The 26,217-nt window shown below is 41.5% G+C and overlaps 2 protein-coding genes across 7 annotated transcripts; both read left to right on the top strand.

The window, feature by feature from the left end:
• The first annotated feature begins 8,777 nt into the window (after positions 1–8,777).
• e2f8 (E2F transcription factor 8) lies at positions 8,778–16,585 on the top strand. Of its 3 annotated transcripts, none has more exons than XM_036544347.1 (14): positions 8,778–8,833; positions 10,144–10,234; positions 10,348–10,611; positions 11,034–11,190; positions 11,580–11,900; positions 12,242–12,403; positions 12,511–12,648; positions 12,740–12,946; positions 13,077–13,149; positions 13,465–14,002; positions 14,379–14,663; positions 14,770–14,905; positions 15,353–15,684; positions 16,242–16,585. In XM_036544347.1, the coding sequence occupies exons 2-14, from the start codon at positions 10,151–10,153 to the stop codon at positions 16,458–16,460; spliced, it is 2,916 nt and encodes a 971-aa protein (XP_036400240.1). In that variant the 5' UTR covers positions 8,778–8,833; positions 10,144–10,150; the 3' UTR covers positions 16,461–16,585. The 3 variants fall into 3 exon arrangements, with proteins under 3 accessions (XP_036400240.1, XP_036400238.1, XP_036400239.1); XM_036544345.1 differs by lacking the exon at positions 8,778–8,833 and adding an exon at positions 9,785–9,856; XM_036544346.1 differs by lacking the exon at positions 8,778–8,833 and adding an exon at positions 9,785–9,856 and having other exon boundaries at positions 12,743–12,946.
• A 3,250-nt stretch (positions 16,586–19,835) lies between these two features.
• LOC118788143 (cysteine and glycine-rich protein 3-like) lies at positions 19,836–25,924 on the top strand. Of its 4 annotated transcripts, none has more exons than XM_036544028.1 (6): positions 19,836–19,891; positions 20,774–20,916; positions 22,277–22,448; positions 24,291–24,420; positions 25,225–25,318; positions 25,665–25,924. In XM_036544028.1, the coding sequence occupies exons 2-6, from the start codon at positions 20,805–20,807 to the stop codon at positions 25,739–25,741; spliced, it is 585 nt and encodes a 194-aa protein (XP_036399921.1). In that variant the 5' UTR covers positions 19,836–19,891; positions 20,774–20,804; the 3' UTR covers positions 25,742–25,924. The 4 variants fall into 4 exon arrangements, with proteins under 4 accessions (XP_036399921.1, XP_036399920.1, XP_036399922.1 ...); XM_036544027.1 differs by having other exon boundaries at positions 19,852–19,891; positions 20,779–20,916; XM_036544029.1 differs by lacking the exon at positions 19,836–19,891 and adding an exon at positions 20,470–20,543.
• The last annotated feature ends 293 nt before the right edge of the window (positions 25,925–26,217 follow it).

The raw sequence follows: 26,217 nt of genomic DNA on the forward strand, positions 1-26,217 counted from the left end.
AGCACAGATGCTCCGTCTGAATTTACAGCCCAGGAGAAAAGGAGCCTTCATGACCCCAGGCACACATCAGAGAGAAGGCAATTGAGTGAAATATGGCATTTTCATTGGTTCTTCCTTTACTTCAATAACATTATCCTTAGGTCACTGCCAGCATAATCCAAAAATGAACACTGGAGTTACTACATTATTTTCCTACACACATAAACGTCTTTTTGGAAAACAGAGTGACTTAAGGTAATCAGTAAAGCTGTGATTAATTCACAAATAAACGTCCATCTTATCAGCTCAATTCAGCGCTTTGGGCATATGAAACCGAGGGCCTATGAGGGATTTCAGCCTGTCTTTAAAAATCTGTTAATAGCTTATAAGCACTAAAGCACCAACAGTTCCAACACTGATGCACCAAACTCTGATTCGGTGAGAGTGGAGTGTTCTGCCTTTCATGAAGAAAGCAAGTACACTAATGAGGAATTAGCCTGCATTCAGCAGTTTGACTACATGTATGACCCAAAAGTGACATCATCTTCTCCCTGGATAAAGTATGTTTGTACCAAATCATCTCTGTGGCAACAGGGTGAAAGATTAGGCTAAATCAAGCATAGCTTTTTTAAAAAGCAACAATGTCGGTTTGCACAACAGTGCTCTATGCTGCATCCAGGAAAAAGATTGCAATTCAAAACTTTTTTCATTTTTTCCATTTCTCCATGGCTGTTTCGACAATGCTCTATAAAACTGACATATTATCAAAACATCACCTCACACAACTTGGCAACATGATTCAAAGATTTTCATTTCCTTCAAACCTCAACTTCTACAGGCTGAGAAAATTGTACTGGTCCAAAAGTCACTCAAGCTGAAAAATGACCCTAATGTAGCAGTATGTGTTTGCTTTGAGTTCATTCCTCATTGTACACTGCACAGAGTGAGTTAGAGGACCTATAAACCAATTCAGGTCAATGTGTGTCCCTACAACCACAGTAGTCACGAGCGTTTAACCACACTCCATGGCTCGAGCTCAGCAACTGCTCAAAGGAGAAGTCAAAAGTTTGGGAAGGAAGATGGTTCAAACTGCCACCCCAGATCACAATCACCACCTCAGTAAGACAAATCGTTTTAGGGCAATTGGCAGAAAAAGGTCAGAAAATATAATAATGGGAATCCTAACTCTCATCGACAAGCCTGTCTATCTACACTCAAGAAATTCAACTAAAGCAATGCTGGGAAATTTCTCGGTTTGGCTAGATTTATGACAGTATTTTCACAATGTAGGTGGGAGACATCAAACTTTCAAAGAGATAAAAGCTGAGCAATGAGATGGCTCTCAATCCAACAGAAAGCGTGCTTATTTGAGTGTTATCAAGAACAATGTGTGCCTTGTAGAAATCAATGCCAACAATGGCACCCTTAAATTTGTCATAACAGCCAGCTTAAACAGAGTTGGTGATCTAATCAAACTCCGTTCTCAGCAAAGGCCAGGAGAACTATGACCCCAGACAGTTCTGTGATTGAAAGCTGAGCACTTCATCCCAACTAACAATTTGTAACTCTTATAACATGCTATAACATCCGCATGCCAGTTGTTGACTGCTTAAAAAACACCATTATATTTTCTTTCATAATGCAAGGTTTCATTTGTCATTTTAATACAGGACAAGGTTCTTCATAAAGCTGCTTACTCTTACGTTGAATGAACTCATCTTGTATGTTGCTCTGGACAAGCGTCTGTTAAGCAACAAAATCTCTTGCTGAAAATATAACAAAAGCAAGCAAGATGTGCTGGGATTTTCTTATCAGGTTCTCTAAATGGAGTTTTATTTCTTGTAGAGCATTTCATTAGGGTTTCATTCATTATCATCTACAGAATGCAGACAATCAATCTTGTCTTGAGTAGGGCTGGGTATTGGCACAGATGCCCCGATTCGTTTCGATTCCGATTTACAAGGTAACGATTCGATTCAATCCAATTTGATTCGAATATGAAATATTGTATAGTGGCTTTCCATATTTGGAGAAGTGTTTAAAAAGCTCTAAAGGGAACACACATTTACAAATGCAATCACTAGAAATTGTGAAAATCACTAAAGAAAAGGCCAAAGGCTTGTACAGTTATGCGCCGCTTAACGTCCATTCGGACAACGTCCGTTCGCACATACGTTCGTAGTCCCATAAGGTTATAATAAAGTTTAAAAATCCAGATCGCAGATCGGGACGTAGCGGACGTAACCGGACGTAGTGAAGGCAACGCTTCCCGCACACAACACGTCCATCTCATGTCTCATGGAAATAAAGCGATTGCGCTGCCAGGCGTATAATGGTACAGTACATAGTATACCGTATAATACATATTGTCTTGATAGTCATAATAACGCCTATGCTAATGTCTAATGTACTATATTGTACTTTCTATCGTTGTTTTAATGTGAACTTTGCATACTTACAATTAAAAAAGTTTACCGTATAACAGTGTATGCTTCGACTCGTAGGAGCAGCAACATCCAATCTCGTGCTTATTCCATAGGCCTTGCTAAGTATATAGTATGGTGTTGGGCACAACGTCCAAATTCACATAACGTCCCTATTTCACAGAACGTATTGTGGACGTTAAGCAACGCATGGCTGTATACCAAAATCTTTTATTGAGGAAACACATGGGTATAGTTCATTAAAAACAAAAACCAACCTGTATCATTGCCTACTTATTAATGACACGAGGCAGTAATGTGTTTGCATCAGTTAGCTCAGGGAATGCTGGTTTATAAGGTAGCTACAATGACTGACAAAACGTAGCTGACTGCCAGTAGCAACTTTGCAATTGTGAACGTTTTCTTGCTAGCCTAAATATGAACAACTATCTACCTAGCTAACGAACATGAACAGCTACGTTTCTCTTGAATTGGGCCGTTACACTGCATTGTTAGCAAGTGTTGCTGTTCAGGTTTAGCTAGCTAGTTAGTTAGGTAAGCTAGGTAGTGGTTGGGCACTGTATTAAAGTTAAAGCTAAAAAGCTGTGACTGCAGTGCACATATATATGAATATGTATACCAGGCATCTCCACAATTTCAGACACCCTTCTCCATACACCTTTTTTATTTATATCTCTGTACGTATCAAGAGACAAATTGTAGAGTATAGGGAAACCCGACACTGCCACAATAAGCTTCTCCTCCATGTTTGACTTGGAACCAAATGTTGGATCATTTGTTTCAGCAACATGTGTCACGCTGCCTTCACTGTGTCGCATCGCTCAGTATTTGCATAAACCAGACTAGTTTATTTTAGCCCCACCTAGTTGGCTTTGCAACTGCCACCTGTCTCTTGTCATTGTAAATCGCCAACTCTCATTGAAAATGAATGGAATCTGGTCGCTTTGTCTCTCTCCTGTGTCGTCCGTGTGACCGTAGGGTTAGCCATGGTGAACGCTGAGAGGTCGTATCATAGTAAAAAAAAAATGTATGTAACAGGTTTTCCTCTATGCGTTCGCAGGTCGTTAAATGTCAAAAGTTAAACGAGAGATCTAATGGGGGGAACTAGTAACTGCCTTTAATCTGACAGTTAGGCTATGTAAGAGCCCGTTTATTTACTTCTTTGACTATGTGTAACCATTTCGGAAATAAACCTAGAAAACCGAAAAATGCATATTAGCCTAAAAGATCGATCCATAACTTTTACAGATTGATATCGAATCGGACGAATTTCAAAACACGATTAATCGAAAAAACGATATTTTGCACACCTCTAGTCTTGAGGTATCACCAATGAAAAATCAAATTACATTAACAACTCAAAACAGGAGTGGGATACAGTAATAATGATAAAGAACAATTTTTATGCAGAATGTTTATGCAGAATGAATATAACCTGGACTTCCATAACCGGGAATTAATTTGTCCACAACAGAGATTTTATCACATCACTATTTCCAATTAACTATATCCAAAAATTGATGCTTTGAGTGCATTCTTCAGAAGCCCTATAGAACAGAAAAATCACTCAATCCAAAACCCTCAGATTGTTTCCTGGACCACTGACAGCTACTGTAGATGCCTTTCTCTTTATAAAAAGTACCAGTTCTATGAATATAATATAACTAGCAAGCACACAAATATTAAAAGGGTTCTTTGGAAATTCGTACCTCAGAACCTCACCAAATCACTGCAACTCTTTAAAGCAACAAGACCAAGGTACTTATCTTTGAAAAAACAATCTGAATCCCATTTGCCACTTTCTCCACAATAGCTGTCCCAATCCATTTGAACAGATGTCACAAGTGGTGTCTTTTCTGCTTGCTGCTTTATCCTGGGTAACTGCAAATGATGTTCTCCAAAGGATTCACTAGCCCGGGAAATTGGATAATTGGAAATTGGATAATGGCAGTTTTCTGGGAATCATTTACTGGGAAATGACTTTTAAAACTGGTCATTTTCAGAAGACTGAAGATCATTCTCAACTATAGACATCCAAGTTATTCTCTTCTGCAAACAACCAAATTATATTGACACAGTGTGCTTCCCATGTTACCTGCTCTATGGATTTGATGTACTCTTAAGAAAGCACACTGGTGCAAACTACAGCCCTAAATTCCTATTCAGGTTAACCCTGCATTCACTGAAAACAGACATGAAATTAAAACAAGGCCCCCACAGAGCAAAGAAGTACGCTAATTTATGATTGAGGTTCAGAGGAATGAGATCTGATGCAATTCACTTCAGATTCACTTCACTCACACAGAGGCTGAGCCTGGCCATCCAAAGGCTTAGGAGACATTAGAACCCAATCACACACACACGCGTAATGTCCTAACCTCTGATGGCTGCACAGTTCAAGTTGAAGCTAGCTGCATCACTTCATGACCAATTGCCACTACCCCAGCTGTCAGCCACAGGTCACAGGGGGTGGTAGGAGGGTACCGTGTGCTATCCGATCAGAGGCTGGAGCAGATGGGTTACGTGCACCCCACAACAGCCCTCTCCCCCACTCTGCATATTAATGTCATTGTTACCCATACAACCACACAATACCATGTGTCCTCGTTATGCATGCAAGCGTGATCCCTGCAGATCTAACTGGCAGTTTAAAAAGCAGTTCAGCTGAAGAATAGTCCCTTGAACAAAAGAAGCCTTTTTTTAAATCAATTTCATTACCCTAAAATGTGTCTTTTAATAGGACATTCTCCAGCCTTAAAGGTCTGGACTTCTTTATAGTCGTCATGGTACCCACATGTAGTTAAATATCCAAAAAATAATTGCCATGCAAAATTCAGTTCATCCTCCCACTGCACCTGATCCCAATCAAGCCTCAAAAGACCTCTAACCATGAATGCCCTCAGTAAATGCAAGCCACTGAGATAGATGCCCTGAAAATACAAGTGGAAAGTACTTCATCAAGGCATGCTCTGAACAGCATATATGAGTGAGGATTTAAAGTTCTGTTCCCCAAGCTGCTTGGTGTCTTACACCTTTTCAGAGCACCCAGTTAAGTTTCTGTATCTCAGCAGACATAGTAGCCATAATGGAAGCCAGTGAGTCATGCCACTTACCCTCTTTTGGTCTTCCAATCCATGCGTCACTGGCCGTCTCCTGTGATGGTGATGCAGGGTTGTTTCTGTGCCCGATTCCATTTCCCTGGTCAGATTCTCACTCTGAGCCAAGAGCATCAAACCAAATATTCCCAAAACGAACAGAAATCCCAAGTCCTTCAGACCTGCGACTCTTCCATCCAGAGCTCTCAATTCATCGCCTTGCCAAGGGTAGACAATCACATCAAAGATCTCGAAGACAGCCTCTTGTTGGCTGAGCCAATTTTGCCATCAGCCATGGTTCATCACTTCAGCTCCTCTCCACAGGTGCTAACCTGGACCAGACAGCAGGAGAGAGACAGGGTCCTTGGCACCAGTGGTCTCCGTTTCATGGTGGCAAAGGCTACAAACAGTTCTCTGCTTTTGTTGTTGACCGATGCCGTTTCATCCAGAGAAAACACGATCACCATGGCTCATGTGATCACTTGGCAAGTCTAATTTATTCCCATTGTGAATCCGCAATTGGCTCCACTTGCGCTCAATACAATTGCACAGCATCCAGGGACCCTCAAACTTTAATCTTCTTATTACGTAGCTACTTTTGAGAAGGAAAACAAAAAAGGAATTCAGTAGATCTGCCGAGAGTTAAGTGAAAAGGATCTACGGATGAACAGAAGAGAACTGAACCTTACAAGGCAAAAGTCCTTATTAATGGATCTCTGCTGTAACTGCTGTAAATACTAATTTATGAAACATACCCCTAGGACCAAGCTGCTTTTACCTGGCACATATCTGAAAACTACTGAAAAATCTGTTCGTCTGAAAGGAAAACTTTTTTAGTTGATTTGCCTAAATGTAAGTCCAAGCCAATTTCCCAGTCACTGGATTGTATACAACAGCCACTTGTCTCTTATAACTAATTTGATCCTCTTCGATGATATTCTTCGACGATCCGCGTGATCTGATAAACAATCGCTTAATGTGTTAATCGTGCACCATGTGTTTTATTATTTCACCCAGTTTGAACAAACAGTTTATCAATGTGTCGACTAATGCAAATAAATGGACACTGGAACTCACCAAAATGGTTAACTTCAAATGTAACTCTGTTTGTTGTAATGCTTCAATCTCTGAAATATCCATCTTGAATTTTTTCGCACCGTTTACAAACCAGTTCCAAGCTCCTTAAGTGGAAAAACTGGCTAGATCAACCAACTTGCTAACTATTTGAAATGGCTACAGCACGTGGGTTTGCCTCTTTGGTGTTTGTTTATCACACTAGGGAGATTATATCGTAGTAGTAAACTCAAATAAACTGAACAAGTACATGTTTTCACTGAAAACCTAGGGGTACAGTTTATCTGCGAATACTTCTTCTCAGGCAGTTTATCAATTAACAGGTGCAAATTTCCGCATCTTTAAAAAGACAACAATCTAGACAACAGGAGAGCTTGATAATAATCATTCAAAAATCTCGGCTTCACACTAGACTGAATGTAATAATTCATTTAACAATTATTACAGAAAACAATTTTCTATCCAATCGCAAAGAACAATTTGTACTGTCCTGTCCTCATGAAGACGAGTTAGCAGATGGCTGTGCGTAGCTAGCCGTAGCAATTTCGATTTAACTTCACTAGCTTGCTAAACCTTTCCAAATTGCCTAAGGTCAGTGGTGGTCAAACCACAACACTTATGCGACACGTTTCAATTACACTTCCAATGAAAGAGAGTTCCAAAATTTAGAAACCCAGAACTAATGTCCTAATGATATAATTCCATAATATCCAGTCTCTCATAACATGCTTTACCCTAAGATCAACATCAATAGCTCCCTTCCAGAATCAATTACGCACCTTGAGCTGAAACACCTCAATGATAACGACAGATTTTACTTCCGATTTAGAGGATATTTACCCGTTAAGCTCAATATGAGTAGGCTACTTGCACAATGAAAGTACACACTTGGATTGACGATAATGAGATGAATACTCACCCAAATCAAAACCACCGTTTCCCTTAAAAACCGGCAGTTGCAAAACACATGCTACGCTACTATTCTCCTTCCCCCCGGCCAGGCAGTCATGCATTAGCGATCTCTCAGCCCGGACCCCCTTTCCAATCGATCACATTACGTCATTGCTCCGCACACCAGTCTTTTCAGCCAGTTTTTTTTTTTTTTGGCGCTGTCGGTTTCCATGGAAACTTTCATGGAAATGCATTTGTTGCCATCTAGTGTCAAAATAGTAGGCCTACTATCTGCAGTGATTCACTGCACACCAATTGACCGTTTTTGATCACTTTTTTTGTAATTAAAATTGTACTTATTGTATTTTGGTAAATTATGAGCACGTAACACTTCGTGTCAAACAAGTACCCTTTTCACTGTTAATGTAGGCTATTCTTGGACCATTGTAACCTCACCACCAAGTGGTGTTATTAGTAGTATTCGTCGTAGAAGGCTAGTTGTTTTTAGCAGTAGACACTATTTATATAGCTTGCTCGCCAGTTCACAAAACACTGAAAATGTCCAACAGACTGTTATTAGTACTAAATGGCTATCTTGCTATTATGATTAACCTCGGAGAGCAATATGAAAAGGAACAGCAACGGTACGTTTTCAAATTGGGCTAGTAGGCCTATATCCAGTTGACAGTGCATGTCATACTCCTCAAATTACCGATATGAGCAAAAACTGATGTACCCATTTAATTACATAGTGTAGCGTAAACTATTCGCCACGGAGGTCAAATGCAGTCACCTAGTTTCTGTACGTTCCCATAACTCCTCCTTTACCCTACTCCTCCCTTGTAACACAGCTCTGGTTGGCTGGGGGAAATGTAAAACTGGGGCGGGATAGAGCGCGCCGTATGCATCGACTACGTCAGGCGGGACAAATGATCATACAAAGCTTAACTTTTTTTTTTAGCTTAACTCACTTAAATTGCGATAGCTAAGTGGCTGGGCATTGGGTTTATCCACGTATTGGTTTAACCTTTAATGCTAACGTGGTAGATTTCAAAAGTTTATCTGTTTACGTCTCAATAGCCTGTTCTGCCAGCTAGTTCTCCATAATTTAAAAGCAGCGGGCGAGAGATTTTAACAGAAAAATAATCAGTTTATGTTTCTGTTTATCGTATCTCAGATAGGTAGTTATACTTTGTACGTTTGTTTGAGGGAGTTAATTATTTTACGTGTGTTTCTTAGCAGCGCAAATTTTGTATTAAATGTTTTCCATGAGATGAAAACTAGGCTACCTATGGTCTGATTTCGAGCGGGGAACAGAGGATAAATTAACATTTTTACGCGAACGGTTTGGTAAGTTCTCCTTCTCATTTAGTGATTGTTTCACCTTTGATCTAACATTTAGTGCGTTTTCCTTGGTTTGAAAACGTCATTGTTACGGTGATTGCTACAGTTTGGTAAGTCTAGAGTTAAAACCCGGATACTGTAGGCTATTTCGCTACGTTAGCTACGTCACAAGATGTAGCGAGCAATCTATCCATTGAACTATCAACGAATAGATTAGCCTATTAGTTTACCTTGACATAATTTTCACTTCAGAACAAAACAGATATCTTATATTTTAAATTTGGTAAAGAATGGTTTAAAGTGTCGGTTTGTTGTGTTCCGCAGATGTGTTTTACACTGCTACCTAAACTGGCAACAAGGCGGCGGAGCGGGGAAATGAAAGAACCGGCGCGCCTTGTAATGTGACAAATTAGAATGTGGATGCTTTTTAACTAAGCAACATTACACATTTTCTGTTATCTCACTGAATTTTAATGCAAATCATTCTTTAATGGGCGAGTTTTGGTTCTGATGGGTCTTAATTTTTTAGCTAACCCAACAGCAGCCAACTTGTTTGAGGTAGTTATCCACCTAGTTGTACATTTGGCTGCAGCCATTTAAATACCAGCAACAAGTTAAAAATAAGCTTAAGATCAACTATATCTAGTTAAATATAATGTTAAGATATTATTATTATTACTTGACGATTCCATCACAACCAAAGATGACAATCTGGGGATAGAGATTATCATTTTTAATACATTTCACATTTCCGGGGTTTGTTAGTGGAATCCCAGAAATTCCGCGCGAAGATTTTAAAAAATATTGCTGCGATCTACCTGCGCGGGACAGTCGGAATCGGCGGTCCCCGCTTCGTTTGGATTGGCCGCTATCTACAAGAAGGCGTGGTATCAAACTGGTTCTTACTTGTAATTCGACAATGTGAGTGTCAGTTACTCTCCAGTTTCGAAGGAACTCTGATGACTCGCACTTCGGGTTGCTACAACGCTACTTGGCTAACATAGTTGATGTAATTTATATGGTGGGAAGGTAGCTAGAACTTTTCACTACAATCGGTTTGTTAGATAATTAGATCATTATTTAGTCTAACAGAGACGTTTTCTTACAACGTTGTCAAAGGGAGCAGCGATTCAGTTAGTTTAACAGTTAGAGCTGTAGCCAGTTGGGCATTCGAAAGTTTTAATAGCTCGCTAGCTAATGGCTACCGTTAGTATAAGTTAGCATTGTGAAGTTGGTGGTCTTCTTTTATTACCCGTTGAATGCAAACCGTATTTGGACCTGATTTTTTTTTTTTTTTTTTTTTGTCAATTTTGTAGGACTAAAATGTCAAGTGTTTTGCTTGATTTACAAAACCTGAACCAGAAGCCTCAAATCAACTCCAATTGTGACAGATCAGAAAATGAGAAGGTTAGTATCATCTAGTCACATCTGAGCCCATTTAAAGCGTTTTAAGGGTACTCCCAATCGTTGGAGTTAGTTATTTGTAATGACACTGCATGGTTGCGTTTTCTTGTCAATAGGCTGATACATTCGCCGAGCCATACACGATGACAAAAACACCAGGAAAGTCATCTGCGTCTCATGCAGTGTCTGTAGAGTCCCAACACAACATGGGGTCTCTGACTACACCCACAAAGGGAAGAGACGTTTCTGCTTGTGAACCCTGGACCCCAACCTCCAACCTCAAAATCCTTCTCAGCGCAGCCAGCCCAGAGATAAGGAACAGAGCGAAAGAGATGTGCATCGACGACACTGAAATCACACGGCCAAGCAGCTGCCTTCAGGTAAAAGAAACCATTGAAGGGATCTGAGGATGTTTCTTTCTTGATGAGATTACGCAGAAAAGGCAGTTGTTTCTTCACCTCCTTTTCTTTCTGTTATAGCTGCAGTTGTTTGATACAGTGTTTCACGAAGCTATTGGTCGTAGTTATTTTTAAAGTTACAGTACAGAAATTGTGGTTGTGCATTTGTATTTAAAATTGTGTTACATTATTAGCATTTAGCAGACGCTAGTATCATATTATTTGATATAATATGACATGATATAATAATAATAATAACTAATATTACTATTTGTCTGTAAATGATTAGTGATCTCACAGTTGAATACTTGCATAACCAAATATTTCATTTCATCCCTTATAAAAAAATCTCATCTGACCCCCTTCCTGTGCACTAAGTTGCCTGTTTTAATGCTTGCCAACAGGAGCCTGGGTTTGGAGAAGAATCAGAAAAACTAATAATAAGCCGGAAAGAGAAGAGCCTGGGTTTGCTCTGTCATAAATTCCTTGCACGGTACCCAGATTACCCTAACCCTGCTCTCAACAACAACATCTGCCTTGATGATGTGGCTGGAGAGCTTAGTAAGTCCTGTCCTTTTTCCATTTACCTACATTTGTTTTGTGTTTTCAATGAACATTCGGGCGCTTGGCATTTTAGAATGTCAACTCTTACACAGTGCTTGGGAGACATTTCCCATGTTTCAACTGAAGATCGCCACAGATTATCACACCAAAATTTGTTTAAATCAGTAAAGCAACAAAAGAGTGATAGTGATCTTGGTATGATAATTCAAGACAGCGGTTGGGCAGCCTAAGTTAGGACAAAGTGATCCATCCGCAGTTTCATAAATTCAGTCGGCATATTAAGCCGGGGCTTTATATCTTACTTGGGGGGTTGCTTCCCTAGTGACTTGTGACCCAAACAAGCCCGTTGGTCATCATCGCTCTTAACCTGCACCTCTCTCCCACAGACGTGGAAAGGAGGCGCATCTACGACATCATGAATGTGCTGGAGAGCCTGCACATGGTGAGCCGGCTAGCCAAGAACCGCTACACGTGGCACGGCCGGGCCAACCTGTCACAGACACTGGCCACGCTGAAGAGGGTGGGTGAGGAGCACAGGTACAGCGAGCAGATGCAGCACATCAAGCAGAGGAGCTGCGAGAGGGACTTCGATCTCGATGGGGAGGAGAAGGAGAATGAGAACGTGCAGCCCCTGGCCGATGGTGAGGGCGAGTGGGGGCAGAAGGAGATGTTTTTTGTGGAGCTGCCCGGCATGGAGTTCAGAGCTGGTGAGTGAATAAGGGCAAGGTCTGACCATGCAGGGCGAAGTGCAAGGGGGATGCTTGGATAACTGAGCACGCATTTTGGATTATAATTCATAATTGGGCATGAGAGTCAGGGTGGTGCTTTGGCGTAGCAATGTGGCATAGCGGTAAGGAGAAGGAATTGTAACAGAAAGGTTGCTGGTTCGATTCCCTGCTGGAACACTGCTGTTGTACCCATGGGCAAGGTGCTTATCCCACAATTGCCTCAGTGAACATCCAGCTGTATAAATGGGTAAACCTGGAAATCACTCAAAAGCGTCTGCTAATTGACAATAATGTAATATGTTTTCTGTTCTTCAATCCAGCCTCTGTCAATAGCCGGAAGGACAAGTCATTGAGGGTCATGAGCCAGAAGTTTGTCATGCTGTTCCTTGTCTCCACCCCTCGGGTGGTCAGTCTTGAAGTTGCAGCAAAGATCCTTATCGGAGAAGATCAAGTGATTGACCTGGACAAAAGCAAGTTCAAAAGTGAGTAACACATCACAGGAGAAGCCTCTAAAATGCACCACAGGCAGCTAGATATTCTTGTACATGTGTTTTGAGCAATGTCCTAACTAAAGCACTTTGTATCGCAGCCAAGATCCGCAGGCTGTATGACATCGCCAATGTGCTGAGCAGCCTGCAGCTGATTAAGAAGGTCCATGTCACAGAGGAGAGAGGAAGGAAGCCAGCTTTCAAATGGACAGGCCCTGAAGACTTCCCCAATATCAAAGGTAGGTCCAGATCATACTGTTTTAACTGGACTATCACAGCATTGACACTGTCACTGTTGATTCAGCTTTGGTTTTCTCACTGTCCCCAAAGCAGAGAGTCCCCCAACCACTATGTCCACCGGAGCAGGGACATTGGAGTCCAGAGCCTCGTTAGAGAACTGCACAAAAAATCTTTTCTCCCCTGGAACAAAGCGCAGTTTCACCCGACACCCATCTCTGGTCAAGCTGGCCAAGAGCATTCAGGACGACCGTAGGAAGATCAACTCAGCCCCGACCAGTCCCATTAAAGTTACTCCAGGTAGCTGGTGGAAAACTATGTTTCCAGATGCTGCTGCTTGGTTTGGTTTGTCTGAAGAATCTAAGTGTTGAATGTGGATTGTTGTGGTCTTACTGGTTATTGTTTTGATCTCTCCCTGTTGATTCTTCAGATACAGATTTCTATCCAAGCAAAATGGCCCAGCTGGCAGCTATCTGTAAAATCCAGCTGGATGAGCAATCAAAGTAAGTGCAGCAGTGTTGTCTGATATGATGCATGTGCTGACTAACACACAAAATGCATACTCCTGACATTATATTATTGTCATGTAGCAGGCACTCTTATCCAGAACAGTTTACATGGGTTACAATTTTATACACTTATACAGCTGGATATTTACTGAGGCAATTATGGGTTAGGTTCCGTTTCTCAGCAGGGAATTGAACTAGCAGCCTTTGGTTCTAAGCCTTGCGCCTTACCACTACACTACACTACTGATAGAAGCATGATGTTTCAAAATGTTTTACATTTCTGTAATAGATTTTCTTCTTTTATTTCAGAAAAAGTGAAAGAAAATCCACTCCTGCTGCTGGAAATGCTCCTAAACCAGAGGAAAAGGCTGCTGAAAGTGTCAGGGCAGCAGAACCAGTGTTGACTGCAGAGCCAAATGGGAGCACTCTGCGGGCACAGTTCCCTGTCCAGTCTGTGGGGGCGCTGTCGTGCATCTCCTCTCAGTATTCCCCACTCATCCCCGTGCTGCTGCCCCAACACCCCATGGGCAGGCCCTATGCTGTGTACATGCAGCCTGGCTCTGTGAAGCCACACCCCTCCAGCCTAGCAGTGCGCTCCATGACATTTGAGGAAAAGAGCGGAGGTCTGTGTGACGGTACCAAGGAGAGTGGCACTCTCAGCACACCTACACTCACTGGGACATCAGACATCAGTGCCACTCAGACACAGGTGACCAATCCTGTGCTTCAAAATACTGACACCGCCCACTCACCCAAAAGCCCTGCCTCTGTGCTCAAAAGGGTCTGTGCTGAAAGAATTCCAGAGAACAGTCCCTCCAAAGCTTTGAAGACTCAGAACATTTCAGAGGTAAGTTTCTGCATCACTGTAGGCTTCTCTTACTGCTCCAGTGTTCTGTCTGAGCATTACAAAAGCTGAAATCCAAATCTGATCTTAGAACAGTGGCGTTAAACTTAATCAGGGATCATTTAAAGTATATATAAGTCAAAATGATCATGTTCAATATTTGTATTTAAAAAGGTAATGGATTCATTAGGAAAAAGACTGAAGGTTCTTTTTCCTTGTTATCAAAGGCAAGTATGGTAAACATTAGACCTAAATTCCAAGACTACAGACTGTCAAAGACTCCTGGGGAATGAGAATGAGTAAAAAGCAAACTCAGTTGTGCTGAGCCTTTAATTGAGAGTGACGTTGGCAATATCGTCGGTCCTCCCTCCCTTCCTAGGGCTCCTCTCCTGTCCAGGCAAAGCCATGTGCGAACCTCCAGGCACGGCTGAAGGCTCGCAGGGGCCTGGTCTCCAGCCGGCCCTCGCCTCGCGCCCTGCATCTGGACCCAGAGTTCATCAACACGCCGGAGAGCACAGCCGCGGAGAGGCTGGACCAGAGCGTGGAGAGGTTCCTGGAGAGGGATGAGAAATTTTCGCCGTTGGACAGCGAGGCAGGGCACACACCCCTCCAAGCCGTCCCAGTGCAGGAGATTGCCATGCTTCCAGCGAATCTGAACACTGAGGTAGCATGAGACATGTGGGAAGCTCGTCATACACTCAGAGATTCTGTGTTATGTGAATTGTAATGTGGCACATGCATGTTGGTGACAAATACATCTTGTGTTGTAGACTCTGATACCAACAGGCTACCTGATTCCCATATCCCAGCAGTCCCTCATCAGCTACAAAGATTGTCAGAGTTCCAGCGGGGAGGGTGCTAAGGCTTCCACTCCCAGCCACAATGCACATCAGACCCCCACAGCAGGTACTGACAGCACAGGACAGACACACAGCTCGTCAGCTGGCTTAGGGCCAGACTGCAACAATAAGAAACAAGTGATCATAGCAGGTTCATTCTAAGATTGAATTCCTCACCATAGTACATTACATATTACATTATATTATTGTCATTTAGCAGATGCTCTTATCCAGGGCAACTTGTATATTTTACAGTTTTATTCATTTATACAGTTGGACATTTACTGATGCAATTGTGGGTTAAGTACCTTCCTCAAGGGTACAATAGCAATGCCCCAGTAGGGATTTAAACCAGCAACCTTTGGTCCTTACCACCACGCCATACTGCTGCCTTGCATTAGCTGCATAATCATTGGTTCCAGGTGTGTGAAATGTGATTACCTGGTGGATCACTCTGATTAAACACCCTCTTGTGTTAATAAGGAGCAATAATTCCACCACCGTTCTCTCACAGGGTCCGCGCCAGCCGGCACCCAGGAGTTCACCCCGACCCGGTTCTCCATCCAGCGCCCCATGTCCGTGTCCGTCTCACCCATCCCCTCATTCGCACCTGGGCACCGCATCAACAGCCCCAGCCCCGCCATCCTCAACTTCACCCTGCAGAACCTGGGCCTCATCCCAACGGGCAGCTCAGGGGGCATGCCCCCGTCCCACAAGCAGGCCAGCCCTGTGCCCGGCCACTCAGGCCTCCAGCAGGCCAGCATGATTTTCGTCAAGCCCATGTCCTCCGTGGCCCTCCAGACTCCGCTACATGGGCAGCCAGTCACCCTCCTGAGCCTACAGCAGGTGAGAGAAAGGGGGCTATGAAGGGGTTAAAGGTGTGCCTGAAGGGTGGAGTGAAGTTAAACTTCTCTTGACAAGGACAAATCACCATCTCTAAACAGAAAAATGTTTCTTAAACAAACATGCCTGGAGGCAGCCATGTTAAGTAATGGATAGAGAACTGAACTGGGACTGGTAACCATGGGGTAAGAGGTTTTAGAGATTAGAGTCCTAGCCTAGCACTCCTTCACTTCTCATCTTTAGGATGGTACTTGTCTTGAACCAATTCCTCAAATATATATTCCTGTTATATAATAGAATAATTAATAAAATGTAAACTATGCAAGTTTTCCTTTGTAAACAAGTCCAGTTGTAAGAATTGGGTTAAGAACACAGGCATACTGATTGATTAAATTGACTTCAGTGATTTAATCAGTAATCAATGGTTCAAAAAGGTTAAAAAAAGAGTGTTCCACCTGTGCCAAAATGCAAATCCTCTCGGGAGTGGTGGCTTTGTGTTGGTTGATTGTCTGTGTGCTCACCACACCGTAGCCATCACAATGTTGTGTTTTATTTCACAGCCCCTGCTGGCCACTCCCAAAGGGACCCAACCTGTCCAGCACAGTTTCTTCCACACCCCGGGCTCCAGCCTCTCCCCCCTGGCCACTGTGACTACCCCTGCTGGCCAAACGTCCTGCAGGACTGTTTACATTCCCCAGAGGAAGCTTGACGTTGGCGCTGAAGATACCTTAAGGCCCACTGCCACAGAGCCTGTGCTGCTAAATGGCCTGCATCAATGAGCCTCTGTAGGTGTAAATCCTGTCATCCCTTTCACTGTTGCTCTCGGCTCTGTGGCACTGCAGCTCGCATGGCTTTCATTGTGTCATGTCCTCAGCAGTGTTTGGACACTGCCACCATAACAGAAAACCACACAGGATGGGATGCAGAGGTTGCAAACGACTTGCCATACTTGCCATTTGATGCTGGGTCTACTGTCATGAGGCAGTAGTAATGTATACATCTGCATACATTTAATGTGTCACATTTCCATGAAAAAAAAAAAATATGTGTACTGTCCTTGAGGGAAGATAATCTGGTGAATTTATCTATATACAAAAGAAATTTATTTAAAAAAAATACTGCATTTAAGTGCCACAGAGATGTCAGAACCTACCAGTTAAAGCTGATTGTGCTGCAAAACAGTTGATGGATGACTAGTAGATACATGTGATTTATATTTTGTGTGTAGTACCATTATAATTTTGCACATTTTACATGTAAACTGTTACCTTAAAAAGTGAATTGTATGTGACAAATGTAAATGAATGTATATGAAGAATTTTAGGTTAATCAGGCAAAATTTAATTTATAGCAAAGGGGTCTCTTCACATTAAACAAAATAAAATGTTTTTACATCAGCGTCTCAGATGGCAGTGCAGTGTCATTATATTGCATTTTTTTACTGCAGCTGAATACAGAGGTAAATATTGTATGCATTCTGTCACCTATTTTTCCTCAGCTGATGTGTTTTGGCTTGTTGGAAGCGTTGTCACTGAACCTTTGGTCAGGCTGTAACCTACAGGTATGATAGAAAGGGTCTTGGGCATGGACGGATTATGAAATCAAGGGCCCCTGGGCATGAAAGCCTCCGCCCCCCCAACCCCCAGGCACGTGCACAGCAAGTAGCGACTCAGTCTAACCACCCTGTGCTTACGGGACATATTTAGCCTACAGGATTTACACCACATCAACACATGATGCAATAAGCCAGTGTTTCCCAAAGGGTGGGTCGCAGAAGATTTTATTTGGGTCGCCAAATAAATTTCTTCTATGGACCACCTATTGCACCCTTTTGCGCGTACGATCACACTGGTGTGTTTATCCGTTTAGCGCGTATGCTAATACCGGGGCGATTGGAAAACTTATAAATGTGTATTTTTTTTTTTTACTGATGAGAGGAAATAAAAACAATGAGATAGCCTGTTAACTCCGCCTAAATGCATTTAGTTGGTCTTATTTATAAGGTATTTAACATGTGTATATGTTTTCAATAACGTAAATAAAACGAAGTTGTGATTTATCAAATGTATAACTTCGAAATGGCTGGTTTACCTATTCAAGATAATATAAGGTGATGCGGAAATGGCAGTAAAAATGGTCAGGAACGTTCATTTATGCACAAATCTGCTCTTCTCACGATTTACAGATAAGGCGTATTGTGAATTGGGTCGCGATGGTTTGTCATTTTTAAAAAGTGGGTCCCCAGAAAAAAAGTCTGGGAAATAGTGCAATAAGTTATATTAATGTATTTGAATTGCCGACAAATAGCACATTAATTGACAAAATAAAAAGACACCTGTATAGCCCATCATACAGGATCTACGAGACTAATACCACAGGCAGTAGCATTAGCCTAATCACTAATGACCCGCGTTAACTTAATACATCTTGGCTATGCCAGCAGAAAACACAAAAATGTGATCTCATACCAAATTAATAAAAACCATCATTGTTGTTAAAAGCAAAAAACTTACCAAGATCATAAAAAATAACTAGACTACAACATATCATAGCATTATTTAAATCACATTAATTTTCTTTACTATTTGTAAAATGAAAATAAATATGCATGAGACCAAAAATTATGATTTTTGTTTTTTAGTTCAATTGCCATAAAAGAGACTGCATAATCTGCATAATTATAGCATCAACAACATAACCAATCTGATATATAATTTTTGTTTAAATGCAATTTCCTTAGATGGATATTCAGGTATAACCACAATACAACTAAGTAGGCTATAAAATGTTCATTAAGCAGACTTTTATAGGGGAAAAGGGTATTTCAAATCTGAAGATCCCCCGATCACTGCTAGAGGCCCTCAGAAACCCTTATAATCTGAATCAGAAACTGAATTCCTTCATTCACCAAGCACAAGACATGTAGGCCTACAAGGAATTTGACTTAGTATGATTGCTTAGACACACATCAACACGTAACATTGTGACACAGAGTACTCACTGACCATGGGTGCCGTAAAGGCATGAAAGGTGAGTGAGTACAATTCCTAGGGCCCTGGCTGGAGGGGCCCCCAAAAATCTCACTGGGGGGACCTAACTGAAAATTCTGTCAGGGGGCCCAGAATTGCTAGCAGTGCCCCTGTCACTGACACACACACGTTAGACATTCAAGGACATGTAGGACCTCAAATATGGTGCAAAACATACAATTAAAGCAGTACATCTATAAAGCACTACAGTCTATAATGATCAGACTAGCTCTAGACCACTTGCATTCAGGTTGGGGGCCCATGTAGCCCTTTGAGTATTGCTACAGGCCTTTTAGGATCTCTCAAGGGTCAACCCTCGGGCAGCAGGGCTTTCTTGGTGTGGGTTTTTAGGCCCCCTGTGACCGATAGACCCGTGCGGTAATCCAGGCCTGGTCTTGGGGAAACCAACAGAGCCAGGAAAATATGGTGCAACAGTAAGACATATTTTTACAATATCCTGAATTCAAAAACCCAGCTCTCTGGTGGCAGTGCAATTGTTCCCAAAATAAAGGTGGGACTACAAAGCGTTTTTGAAAAGGATGTAATACACAAAAAGTATGCAATCTTTAAAGCAATATTCATAGACAACTGAAACAAAAGAGAACCAGTGAATTTCTACCATGCTGCTGATCCAAATACTTTTTAACTGCCCCCAAGCCTCTTTTTTGTGTATTTTGTACCTCAGCAACAGCTGCAACATAAGAAAGTATAATCAGCTTGCAATTAGTGTCAAGATACTTCTCGTGGGAGGTTTAGTTTTTTTGGCCAAGTCCTTAAAGAGGCAGTGTTTTTTCTCTGCCCTGCCTGCCCCTGTGGTATGAAGGGTCAAATTGGTCCTCCAGTCGTTTCTTCTAACACAGCTGGTACCCCCTATATTTTGAGAGCTGTCTCCCACATACCTCAAAAAGCCATGCAGTTCTAAAAACAGCACAAATGACACTCTTGCAGTAGGTACCAGATCCCCTCCTAGGTGGGGGGGGGGGGGGGTCTTTTTCCATTATTACCAGTGGAGAACTTTGTCACATGCTATTTTTGGAAGATGGTTTCATTTGAACGTCACCCCAGCTACATCCCACTGCAAATGGATGATGTCCAGTATTTAAAGGTTACTGGCCCATTGAATTCTTCACTTTCTCGGACTGAGTCAAGGGAAGAGGGCAGTCAAGCCAACACATCACTGGGTATGTCTGATATAATTGTTTGTATAATATTATGATTTTTTATGATAGCTTATTAGTATTGGGATTTGTATGACTTTATTTGTTGCTATGACAAACAATGAAAAACAATCAAAAAACGTATAGTTCTTGTTGTGATGGAGGATGTAATGTGTCTCAAGAAAGCATTTCTGTAAAATGTTATTCAACTTCAACTTAAAAATGTAGTAGAAATGTATTACAAAAAACAACTGAAATCCCCATGATTTTTTTTTAACATTAAGGCGTTAATAAATGAATAGTTATCAATATTTAAATACTGGAAAATAATTTTGTTTCAGAATTGCCTTACAGATCATGTGCATTTGTATGTGTGTTTTCAATGACAGATCCCCCAAGGGGAAAACAAATGTTTATATTTTATTTTTCATGGCGCTGGAACTATTGGTTATCCCGTTCCATCTGTTAAGGATGAAACTTTTTTGCAAATGATTCCCCCTCTGCACATTATGGTTTGTGTATGGCTGGCTCACTCACTGATGGTCTTAATAAAGACACTATTCTTGGACTCTTATCACCACATTCCAGGCATGTGAGATTGCTTTGTGCCCTGCAATCAAAAGGGGGAGAGAAAGTCCTGTCTGACTGCCTCCTGATACCTCACCTCCCTTTTAGGGTATTGCTCTGCTCTCATTCAGTGCCTGCTCTGTGGGAGGGCCTGGTCCCTGTCTAATAAACTGTAATGCTGTGAGTAGCAAGGTATCTGACACTGTATAGAGGTGCATTACATTCCATTACATTTTACATTACATTACATTTTGTTGGACTAGATAAATGGCTCCATGGAAAGGAAAGCCGAAAGTTGGGTCTGTGGCAGGTTTTTGTTGTGACTTTCCCCTCCCTCAGAGAAGACTCCCAGCACGGGCCTGTGGTGAGGATGCCAAACTGGGGTGGTGGAGCGAAGTGCGGGGCCTGTGAGAAGACTGTGTACCATGCTGAGGAGATCCAGTGCAATGGCAGGAGCTTCCACAAAACCTGCTTCATCTGCAGTAAGTGACCGCTAAGCAGCAATCTGTCCCAGTCACAGTCCTGAGTGACTACTACATCACAGTATTCCTTAACTGTCATGGTTCTTAGTATTTGCTACACAATAGGCCTGCCCAGTCACAGTCCAGAGTGACTCACTGGTTTCCCTTCAATCTGAGTTCAATTAATTATGTTTAACCAAGCTGTTAAATGAGTAAACAAAAATGAGTTGAGAAATTGCTTTATCTTTCAAATTCTTTACAAACACACTAACCATATATTTAATTCACAAAGGACTTGAAGTGGATACAAATCAGATTAACAGCTCATTCAAACCTAATTAAATTAATCAGTTGGAATTAAAACCAGCACACAGAGTGGGTCCCTAAGGAAAGGATAAAATGTCACTGTTATCCTATAATCCTGTTGTTGGTTTCATTTTTCAACTGATATGCTTCACAACAGTTGATTATCTGAGATCAGTTAGTGTAATCTGATTTACAGTCAAAACTTCTGAATCTGACACAAGATGCTAAAATAATTTACATAAATGATAAATGCATATATTTAAAAGACCAACCACTGAAACAATCCAAATTAATTGGAGAGCAGACACTAAATATACTACAAAAATGTCTGTACTCATCCTTGACTTGCTTCAAAACTTATTGGTTCGTGTTAATTGCACCTCTGCAAGGATGCAAGACCTACTAAAAATTCAGTGGCAACCTTTGGGAACCCCAATCTGTGGTCACTTCATGACTGTTTTTCCATCTGTTGTGAGAAATTCCCCCACCAGTCCAAGCTCCCCTGCCCAGTCCCAGAACTACAGAAATAGGTAATGGATGACCCCAGCCATGCCTGCTTCCATTCCCTGCAGAGCCCCAGGGCTTGGGGTAGGGCTGGAACAGCTGACAGACATAATAGGGTGAAAAGTGCCCTGCTGATGGGAATGCATGCTGTCATGATTCCACTCTTAGCCAAGGCTCTCTCATCCTCTGTAAAGAGTGTAACAAATCAATGGTAGTGTTCAGACTACTTCTCTCCACAAATATCAAGCCACCCAAGAATTCCGCTACTGGATCACTCTATATCTGTTCTTTGAAATTGTGTCTATATCTGTTCTCTCAAGTGATCCTGGTGCTTCCAAAAACCATCTCCCACCCAGTCACTTGATACCAATATTTGAAAAACTGAATGTGGAGGTGTGATACAGTATGTTTTACATCATATGGTTGCAGAGCGTTCACTGTAGACAGGTTAAAACATTACCCTTTACACTAAGAGTGTCATTCTGATAAATAGAGCTGGACTTGGGGAACTGGACCTCAGCACCATTTCCAGCATTCCCAGAAAAGCAGCATTTCCCTTTGTGTGTTCCAGTGACCTGCAGGAAGGGTCTGGACAGCACCACGGTGGCGGCACACGAGTCTGAGATCTACTGCAAGATGTGTTATGGCAAAAAATACGGTCCCAAAGGCTACGGGTACGGCCAGGGGGCGGGGGCGCTCAGCTCTGACCCCGCTGCAGAACACCAGGACTTCCAGCCACTAGAGTATGTGTCAAAATAACAACCTCGTCACCTCTGAGATGATACATTGTACATAGGGCAGAAGGGCTGCAACAATAACCGCATCACCGCCATAGCATGGTATTAGAAGGTGTACCGTAGCGTTGAGCCCGTCACCACCGTTACCGTCATGACAGCTTTTTTTCCTCATCTGAGTGTGCTGCCATCCTCATGTAGCTTTTGGCTTGGTCTGTGGCCTTGTCCACACATATCCGGATATATTAGAAAACTCACTTTTTTCTATCAGTTTTGAAAAGGATCACGTCCACAGTACACACGTTTTTTTTAAATCTCTCCACACAAGAATGAGAAAATGATTCTAAAACACCCAGAACTCTGCACTGAGCATAGACATAACATTTAGCAAGCACATCACATCATCGTAACCTTCTGGTCGTCTGACTGATCAAATCAACTGAGAGGACTGACATTGAGGAGAAGCGGTTTGCAATTCTGGTGTTGAAAACTAGTGAGCAACTGCAACTGTCAACAAATAATGTTACGGAGGAAAACATTCAATGTATGATAACCCCTGTCTATACCCATGTTTATTAATTATAATGCATAACAATACTCACGTAAACTGCTTTTAAATGTGTGTAATAACTGTTTCATTAGTTTTAAGTTAATCAACCAAATATTCAGCATTTATATGGTGTTTGAAATGCATGCCATGAGTAAACTAGTACAATTAGCCTAGGAGGATGGATGGATTTTTGTCTTTTGAAAGCGATAAAACAATAGAAACGATGTTTGTGCACCAAATGAATGTATCACTGTTATGCGTATTTGGTGTTTAATACAGATATTTTCTGCGTCTGTTACACGGCTACATTTGAAAGTGAGTAATTTATGTAGCCTATTTTAAAATAGACCTAGTACCCCCAATTCTGGTAAATTAAATCCCATGCTGGTTATTGTGAACGAGGCAGGAACAAGTCTGCGATGGTTAGCTATTTTGTGTAACAGTTCATTCGTCAAAATAGGGGGTGGCTTAGTTTTTTTTTTTAAAAATTCAAGCCTGAATTTGCCTATTTACAATAACACAAAAATAAGAAACAACAAAGCCAATAAGCAGTTTGCCCTGTCTTTGCTGGTTCTTTTTTCAATGCTTTTGAAAAGGCCTATAGTGGTAGTGATAGTAGCAATAGTGGTAGCGATAGTACCACTATATTGCATATTAAGGGACAGGTACCGTCAAATGAATGAATAATTAAACACAGAGGGGTTTGGCTGTGGTATGGCAAACCGCAAGGTGGCATTCTTCGAATACCGTGGTAAGGAAATTTCTATACCGTTGCAGCCCTAATACACAGTATGTTTTACATAAACATAGTACAACACAATTAGCAATACCTAGACAACACAGTGTGGTGTCATAGGAAATACATAGGAAATATAAACAATGAATAAGCAAGCCCGAGTCCTGTTTGAAATGCTCCTTGAGTTTCAGACCAAACAATGAAACCAATGTTATTATCTGGCCAAAGCTGTTGAAACTGTGCCCAGCATGACTTTTGCAATCTAATGGCTATGGCCATCAGCCACTCAACTGTTCATTATTATCTGCCACGTCTAGATTCATGCCAATTACTGCCGGCAGTGATGTGTAATGAAAACACTTAATTAAAAACCTTTCAGTGAAGGAGTCTCTGAGCTTCTCGTTAAAAAGAAGAAAAAATATCCGTTTAGCTGAGCCATGCAAAAAGGAACTAGGCCAAATGTCATAGATCACTATGGCAACTGCTCAAAATGTCAATATGTTTTCACACATTTACTAAATTAGAGAGAAATACGAATGTCTCTTACTCTGACACCTTTTCTCAGATCAAAGCCTCAACGTCCATCAACGAATTCTAACCCTAGCAAGTTTGCTCAGAAATTTGGTGGGTCGGACCGCTGCCCCCGGTGTTCAAAGGCGGTCTACGCAGCAGAGAAGGTCATGGGGGCTGGAAAGGTAGGGTTCACCCCACTCTTCTAACACCCTTCAGACCTCCTGCACCCCAACAGCTGTTTGTCCTACAGGACCTCAATATCCAGAATCGCACTTCTGTAAAACTGAATTCCTTCTTCTAAAACAATACAGATGAGATTTTCATAGCATGCAGTGGATCAACACATTGGCCTGCCCATTTGCATGAGTACTATGACAATAACAGAGAGGGTGTTTCACTGATTGATAGCTGTCATATCCTCTGCATATTTTCCCCAGTACTGCCACTCTGCAGGTGAGGGAGGAGTCACAAGGTTTTATCTTGGGGTATAATCTTTACTGTCACTGTGATTCTTTTGGTTGGCAATACAAATGTTAAGAGCTTCAGTGCTTCAACAACATAACTTATTACTATTATTAACAAATTATCATGCTGCCAATCAGATGGTAATTCATTAGTTTTTACAGTCTTTTTGTTTGTGTAGACTGGTATTTTAAGGGTATTGCAAAACGTATGAGTATTACAAGTAACCGCAAGGTTGGTTTTGCTTAAGAGTCAAAGGTTGATACTACACAGCTTACTGTGTGCTATGATATGTCCTCCATAACAATGAATTTCTGTACACAAATGGACTGGCCATAGATTTCCTGAAATAATGAAATGCTTGCATTTCTTGGCATATGAGTGGAATCAGGGTCAGTATGCATGATAGAATATAGGTTTTGACATGATACAGGTAAGTGAGGTGGCCTGGGTTAGACAGAGCTGAGGTGGCTGTCATAGTGACCATGTCTTCACACTGCAGTGAATGTCTCGTTTCTCCATAGCCCTGGCACAAGACATGCTTCCGCTGTGCCCTTTGTGGAAAGAGCCTGGAGTCCACAACTGTGACAGACAAGGACGGGGAGATCTACTGCAAAGGTACAAGATGACATGCTGGCTAAGGGACTCTATAAACAAACACATAGCACTGCGTGTGCACACAGATATATTGACAGACACACACCTGTCATGAATCAACTGAAGCAATTCCACCTTTTAGTTTTAATTCCACCTTGAGTAAGAGATCAAACTGGTAGTGCCGTGTACCTCTAACAGCATGTCCGGAACAGCTGATCTCAACAGATCTGGAAATGAGCACAGTCTCATCAGATTCATTGCTGAGATCATTTCTTTCCAACCTGATGGATGGGAGGAGGTAAAGAAGACAGCAAGGTCAGGAGAGCACTTTTGCATGTAAGCCTTGTTTTCTGGTCTTTTCTTTCAGTTTGTTATGCCAAAAACTTCGGCCCAAAGGGAATGGGGCTGGGAAATCTTGGAATAGTGGAAGAGAAAGAGAATTAAACCAGAGGAAATATTTTTATATGCTTGCTGAAGATCAACATCCTGCATTTGGAGAAGGCACTGTGCTTTCACTCATTTTAACCTTATAACCCATTGAATGTTCTGATGTCTTACATCAGCAAAGTTGTCAAGAAAAACAAGGTGATAAAATAGAGGATACAGCACTTATTTTAGATCAAGGGGTATATTATTATTATATATTTTATTAATGATAAAAGTATAACAAAACAGGACAGTGGAGGTTAGACCTGATGGTGGTGAACTCAATATTGTGTAAAGGTATTAATTTAACAAAATAAAAGATTTTGTCAAAATGGGCAATTAAAGAGTTCCCATAAACCATGCACATGTTCTTGCCTTTTTTAAAAGCATGATTAGTTATGCTAATTTTATTCCACACTCCTGAACAACAAAGACATAAATAAGTCTTCCTTTTCATGTGCCCTTCAGGAAGACAAACATGGCAGTTTTTATAT

This window comes from Megalops cyprinoides, chromosome 13, assembly GCF_013368585.1.
Source record: "Megalops cyprinoides isolate fMegCyp1 chromosome 13, fMegCyp1.pri, whole genome shotgun sequence".
NCBI classification, from domain to species: Eukaryota; Metazoa; Chordata; class Actinopteri; order Elopiformes; family Megalopidae; genus Megalops; species Megalops cyprinoides.

Coding starts and splice junctions, on each gene's coding strand:
- LOC118788143 (XM_036544028.1), top strand. CDS start 20,805: ATGCCAAACTGGGGTGGTGGAGCGAAGTGCGGGGCCTGTGAGAAGACT. Junction 20,917..22,276: donor CAAAACCTGCTTCATCTGCA/GTAAGTGACCGC, acceptor TGTGTGTTCCAG/TGACCTGCAGGAAGGGTCTG. Junction 24,421..25,224: donor AGGTCATGGGGGCTGGAAAG/GTAGGGTTCACC, acceptor GTTTCTCCATAG/CCCTGGCACAAGACATGCTT.
- e2f8 (XM_036544345.1), top strand. Junction 11,191..11,579: donor TGATGTGGCTGGAGAGCTTA/GTAAGTCCTGTC, acceptor TCTCTCCCACAG/ACGTGGAAAGGAGGCGCATC. Junction 11,901..12,241: donor CGGCATGGAGTTCAGAGCTG/GTGAGTGAATAA, acceptor TCTTCAATCCAG/CCTCTGTCAATAGCCGGAAG.